The sequence below is a fragment of the Rhodamnia argentea genome, chromosome 2, assembly GCF_020921035.1.
Source record: "Rhodamnia argentea isolate NSW1041297 chromosome 2, ASM2092103v1, whole genome shotgun sequence".
NCBI lineage: Eukaryota > Viridiplantae > Streptophyta > Magnoliopsida > Myrtales > Myrtaceae > Rhodamnia > Rhodamnia argentea.
Window position 1 is genome coordinate 13,527,384 of NC_063151.1, and position 6,511 is coordinate 13,533,894.

Below are 6,511 nucleotides of genomic sequence, written 5' to 3' on the forward strand. Positions count from 1 at the left end.
CCCTAGAAGCTGTCGAGCTTACCTCACCCGATATCGCATCTGCATGAATTCTTAGGTTAGAAATACACTCGACATCGGTAACCGAAAGGGCGTCAATATGAAATTTGGCGTAACCAAGTCCCCGGACCCAATAATCTCTCGGTTTCGCTGAACCGAACGGTTTCTCCCGACCGCTCGGTAAGGTTTTCCAATCGTACCTTCCAATAAATCGATCGGTGGCGACTCCAAATTGCATGTACACCTCGCACATGCCACCCGACCACACAAGGTCAATTTCGATAATTGATAAATTTTACCCGACGTCGCGATTCGAGTAATGGGTCTTAGGAGGGACCCGCGATCCCATAAAAAAGATGTATAAAAGGGGATCGGCTCGTTAACCCCACTCGCCCCGCCGGGAGACGACCGACGGAGGGTCGCGACGGTCTTCAATCAATAGGTCCAATTTGTGAAGAGGATGTGAAATTGTGATGTTGGATTCGAGATTTAGTCATCAAGGTCCTTAATCGTACTCAAGAGAATTTCACGATTCGATATGTAATTAGAGATTACACTATATTTATTATGATTTAATTTTTTCCGATTTATCACTAACTTTATTTGTGTACTAATGTCCAGAAAACACATGTCATTTCATTGTCACGTCATCAAGTCTGATATATTTAGACAAATGCATCTTTGATATATATATTTTTAAAAAAAGTATGTTACTTTGCTAAAAAGAGCTCATGATAGTAAGATTATCGATTTTGTTTAGAATTTTAGTTTTACTTAGTCTTTTATTTAAATTTGCTCCGTCAAATCAATAAATTTATGTGGATTCTGTGCGATTTTTTTGTACATGGTATAGTACAAACTAATACACTTCAAATAAATCCAGCCAAAGATATGATTCAATGAATTATTATTTGCAACTGTTCTCTTTTGGGTGAGATTTATATAAAACAATAACAACTTAGTCATGAAAAAATTTTATTTTGTGGCAAAGCACGGGTAAGTATTTATATTTATTACCTATTTTACTTATGTTAGTATAGCTTATACTATAGTTTATCATTTAATGTTCCCAGCGAGATCCGGCCCGAGTCTCATGACCCCGAACTAAGATTTGGGCCTAGCCCGTTGTGCGACCCTGATGATTAACGATGGGCAGGCCTTGCCGACTTTCTCTATAACCTACCCAACCTTTCTCTTGATCTCTCTCTCTTGGGGTTTCATTCTTTTTCAAAGAAAATTCTAGTATTTGACGATCTAACCGTCGCATGAAAATTACACGCAAACACTAATCTGTCCGGTCAGCGCGGAGGGGGAGCTGATGTATCGGTCGACCTCAGCATTTCCGTTTATATTGTAACAGAATAACCAACTCGAGCAAAAGAGAATATACCTTAACGACCCAACCACATAAAAAAAAAAAACGGTCCAGGGACATTACTGAATAATTTGAAAAAGTTCAGGGACTTGTGTGCTATTAGTTTACAATAGTGAGTCTCTACTATATATTAACAATGCTATTTTTGGCATTTTAGTTAGGACTTCTTATTTGTCATTCGTTATGTCACCTATTATGCATAAGTAAATATTGACGGACAAATTAATTGACCAGTATTATACTCTTATTACTATAGATGATTTGATCAACTTTATTAGAGAGAATCGATTCTTTTCCTATGAACTGAAAAAAAAAAATTCAATATGAACTGAAAAAAATTACAGTAACCAATACTCATTTTGACAATATTATCAAAAAATATCCTCTAATGAGAGGTGTGAGAAAAGTACACTAAAAGAGTCATAATTTGTATAGTGCGTTCACTTGATTGCTATAACTTTCAAAACGTTCACTTAAGTACCACAACTTTCAAAAATCGTTCACTTGAGTACTACGTTGGAGAAAAATCATTCACTTGAGTGCTACGAGAAATTTTCCGGACGTGCTACGTCAACTTTCCAGGGTGCTATAGTAATTTTCCGGCGTGCCACATCCTTTCCGACAAGCGTAACTTTTTGGCATACCCGCGGTTTCCGGCGCCCGTAACATGGCACTAAGTGACATTTTTGAAAATTATAACACTTAAGTGAACGTTGAAAGTTATAGCACTCTAGTGTACTTTTCTCGAGAGGTGTTTTAGGCATGCCATATTATTCCTTTCCTATTAAACTTGTTGTTTCGCAAAGCCAAACCGTGTAATAAACGCGCATTTCGCCACTTAAACCAAACAACATACCAGCTATTATATTCACTCTTATTTTATTAGCAGACTTCCATTAGGGAGAGAGACCCACCCTTTCTCCCCTCTCTCTCTCTTTCTCTCCATTTCTTTCCCTTCTAAACTTTTTCATTGATTTCGTGGATGACGTGATCGACATCCTCCATGAAACTGAGCTTTGAAGATTGAAGCGCAAATGCCTCGAAGAAGAATATGCTCTCTCCGGATCAACTTGCTTGCTCTGGCTCCGGGTGCTTTGCTCTAAATTGTTGAGCGCTCTATAAGTTTTCGAGACTCCTTTGTCGCTGTCTTCAGCAATTGTCATTCTCTAGTGATCTAGTCCTAGATCTAAATTTGGGTGTTCTTCTATCTCGATTTAGATATAAATAGAGGAATTTTTTTTTTTTTTTGGATGAGTTATAAATCAAGGATTCACAAGGCATTTTCTATGTTTTTTCAACATATTGGTCTTGTTGTGGTCTTTATACGGTGATAGTATTGGGGATGCCGAATCTAAACCCACACCGCCCTTTGGCAAAGTTATAGCTAAGTGCGTACTCATCACCAATGATGCGAATTTCGTTGATCGATCAGTATTTGCACTTTGATGCCATGACACATCCTTTTTTCTAGAATGAACCTGCAGGCTATACCAAGTTGACTCGTTTTTGAGATTTACTTGTTTTACTTGCATTGTGGGATTTATACCGTTGTCTTGAAGTTATGTTCCTCTTTTTCATATAAAATGAAAATTTTCGTTTCGACAAGAAGAAAATCTTATTTTATTACCGCGATCGAGCTATTCGTATTTTTGCCAATTCTTGTGCAATCGACATCTAACTTGAAATAGCCATAAGCTGGCATTTTAAAGGCAATTCTTGTGCAATCGACATCTAACTTGAAATAGCCATAAGCTGGCATTTTAAAGGATGATCGAATTTTTTGACCCAAAAAAAAAAAAAAAAGGAGAAAGGATGATGGAATTTCTGACGCCAAAAAACATGCTTCTATGCGAATAGAAAAGGTCGTTAGGCATTCTTCTATGCGAAAAGAAAAGGTCGTTAGGCCTACTTTCTTGCTGAATTAAGCAGGCGTCCTGCCAACTTGAGACCAGAATGCCGATCAAACGGCTGATACTCCCCAGAAATGGCGCACATGATTTAGATCCTGAAGTCATTCCCTAACCATTCTTAGCTTACAAATTAGCAGATTTTGTCAACTCATCCCGCTGCTTGTGAAATTCGGTTTCCTATTACCATTACCGATTCATTCTTCTTCGAGGTTGGTTGAATCCTCGTCGGTTATGGAACCTCTGATCAAAGGATTCGAGTCCTCCGATGAATCTGCAAACTCCTCCTTGTACATCTCCTCGATCATAGGCTTCCACAACCGAACCCGGGCATTAATGAACCAGTTCGAAACCTGAACAAACGGGAAGGAGAAACCCGCTCATAGAAAATGTTACCTGCTCGCGCTCGGCAGGGAAAACAAGTAGCGACAAAAGAAACTAGTTCAAGAGAGATCACCTGATTCTTGGCGAGGCCTGTTTGTGATGCCAACATAAGCTTTTCAGAGTCATTTGGATAACTGTTAAGAGGACCACAAAGAAAGAACATTTATCACCACTAGATTTTCCAATAACCGTGGAAAAGATAGTTACTTAAAGCACTTTGGAATTAGGTGCTTACGGATGGAGGAAGTGTTCGAAGAGCCACGCGCGAAGGATCGCCAGAGAAGTCTCCGGCAACCCTCTGATGGGCCTCCAAGCTTGCCTCTGACCAGGGATCAGTCCGAGCTGTTGGAGAGAAATCCTCTGCTTTTGCCTGCATTCTCGATCGAACAGGCTTAGCCGTGACAGGCCAGAGCTAATTCTCGAAGAATCGTCAAATAGTTTTCTCCTTGTGGTGTTAATCTGAGATACTATTGCATCCCTTAAATTGCAGAAATGCCTAGTCATTGCTTGGAGGGCCAGTGCAGTGTAGGATTTCGCCGCTCCCAAACCCGCCACCGATTCGAACGACATTACCACCTCCTCCATGTGGAAGTAGTATTTCGTGAATCTCGCTTCAACCTGCAAATTCCCTCCAGCCAATGTGGCCGTAGCATATCAGTGAAATGACGACAATACATTTCCGGTATAAATTTGGATATGAAGTAAATTGAGAAGCTACTTTGTAGTTTGTGTAGGAGGCCCACCTCTTCCAGTAAAGAAGCAAGCTTAGCAAGTTTAGCTTGAAGTTCATGGTTCTCTGCAGAGAGACCATTATTGCCAGATTCTTCCTTCAATTCAGAAACCACCTCTAGAGCTGATTTTCTTCCTGCTCCTCCATATAGCTTCCTCAAGTACTTCTCATTGGCTATCTCCCCATCACTCCCACAGATGCCAACGACTTCTTCCAAGAGGGACTGAGCTGGCTTCATGTATCTAGAGTTCCCAACATTGGAAGGAGCCAGATCGGGCCAGTAAGAAGCGAAGCACTGCCTGCTCCAAGGAGCAGAGGACGAAGCAAACTCAGAGTCATTACTTGCATCGCAAGCTTCTCTTGATTTCCCTGGGACAAGAGAGCTTGGACTGTAGAAATCTGCACCGCTCATGGGCCTATGCCCGAATTGGACGGTATTAGGTTCGAGCAACGGAGAATTGAGAGAGAGCGTGAGGCTGTGGGCTTGGTCGTTAGGCACATTCGCTGCTTCAAGAAGATCCATCAAATGCCTGGTATGGGTGATATGGGATTCAGCCACTGCTACAGGAGTGTGAACAAGGTCTATTGATCTGGGCATTCTTTCCCCATGATATTGATACTGGATGCCTGGTACTGCGCCAATGGGCTCAAAGAAGGTGGTGTTGTTTCTTAAACCAGAACCATAAGAACTCAAATCCGGGCCTTCAAACCGGCTCTCGCATGGAATGAATCGGCGCCATGCGGTCGGCATCGGATTCGGCGGTGATTCGTGCGTGACCATAATGACCCCCCCGAGCTTCTTTGTTATTACTTTGGATGATCTTTATGGAACAGATTCCCTCGACAAGGTTCCGATTTCAAGAAAATGTATCACTGACAGACCATTTTCTCGACTACGATCAGTTCTTCTGTATGAAGTAGAGAATCTATCAAAAGACTAACAAAAAGATGTACGCGAATAAGGAAATCAATCAGAAACAAAATCGTGAGCTGGGAAGACAATGCAGGTAGTATCACTAGGGCAAATTGTGATCTAAAATGAAGCCCCAATGCAAACCCACCATGATGATTATTATGGCAAAGCATAGAAGAGGCAAAGTACCGAAACAAAAGTGAAGACAATACTAATTTACTGCACATACAACCTAAACTCTGCCAAAATGAGTGAGATATATTTTTTTTTTTTTCAATGATAAGGGAGTTTAAAGAACTACTAAAACCTCAAGAACCCTCATAAGGTGCAGACCATAAGAGGTTGATAACGAAAGATACAAAGCAGGACTAGGACTTCAAAATGAGGGCATGACCTTCTTGGTGCAAGGCATGCCTCAGAACATTAATAATTCAAAGAGAAGGAAAAGCGGCAATGATTCTTTTCCTCTCTCTGAAAACGTGAAAAACCAAGCGGCAGGATGCTATTAAACCTAAAGGCATAGACTTGTGCAGGTGCTCAGAAAGAAGCCAAGCTGATTGGCTGTACCACTGCAGGAAAGAAAAATGACAGGGACAAAGGCCAAGAAGGGGAAAAATGGTCCCCTCAATTGTCCCTGACCATTAAAGGCATCAAATTTATTCAGCTTTAGTTTGCCTGCTATTGCATATCTTTGGGAGACTCAAAAAGCACTTTCCAATCTCAAAAAACTTAGCCCAGTCGAGAGAGAGAGAGAGAGAGAGAGAGAGGATAAATTGCTCTGTTATCTGCATTGCTGTGGTCTGTGAAAGAGGGAAGTACTTTGTGAAACAGGGCAGAAAAGTGGGCTCACTTTGCACACTCCCAGTTTAAAGATTGTCATCTTGTGACCTGTGAGCATGTTGTCACGTTAGAGTATCTCTGCCTTTATTTTGGCCCGTTTTCTTGTTGGGTGCTGTAATCAAGCATGAGGATTTAGACGTTGAAAGTACACTGAAAATCACAAATCTTTTGATGAACAAGGCAGGAAAGTAAGGTGAATCATTGCGCACTAGAAAGAGATGGTTGACCGTGCTCGTGAGATCAGTTGATGCTGGTGGTGAGAGAAGTCTCTGATCTGGCTTACCCTATGTTGAAAAGATAGCGTTTCGGAAGGCTCCGGATATCAAGTTATCCTGTGTTATCTAGTGAAAGATGAAAGGATAGCT

The 6,511-nt window shown here is 41.1% G+C and overlaps 1 protein-coding gene across 2 annotated transcripts; it reads right to left on the minus strand.

Annotated features, from left to right (window-relative positions):
* Positions 1 to 3,241: 3,241 nt before the first annotated feature.
* Positions 3,242 to 5,784, minus strand: LOC115733705 (BEL1-like homeodomain protein 11). Of its 2 annotated transcripts, XR_007197659.1 has the most exons (5): positions 4,407 to 5,784; positions 3,899 to 4,281; positions 3,737 to 3,797; positions 3,392 to 3,632; positions 3,255 to 3,351 (listed from the first exon to the last, which is right to left on the minus strand). XR_007197659.1 is itself a non-coding variant. In XM_048275304.1 (4 exons), exons 1-4 carry the CDS (start codon positions 5,172 to 5,174, stop codon positions 3,477 to 3,479), a joined length of 1,368 nt encoding a protein of 455 aa, XP_048131261.1. In that variant the 5' UTR covers positions 5,175 to 5,784; the 3' UTR covers positions 3,242 to 3,476. The 2 variants fall into 2 exon arrangements, 1 of the variants encoding a protein (XP_048131261.1); XM_048275304.1 differs by having other exon boundaries at positions 3,242 to 3,632.
* Between the last annotated feature and the right edge of the window lie 727 nt (positions 5,785 to 6,511).

Bases quoted from the DNA above. Each gene is read 5' to 3' on its own strand.
- LOC115733705 (XM_048275304.1), bottom strand. From the start codon at position 5,174: ATGGTCACGCACGAATCACCGCCGAATCCGATGCCGACCGCATGGCGC. The intron at 4,282-4,406 runs GTGGGCCTCCTA...GGGAATTTGCAG, and splicing joins TTGCTTCTTTACTGGAAGAG to GTTGAAGCGAGATTCACGAA. The intron at 3,633-3,736 runs GTGATCTCTCTT...CCGTTTGTTCAG, and splicing joins CAGGCCTCGCCAAGAATCAG to GTTTCGAACTGGTTCATTAA.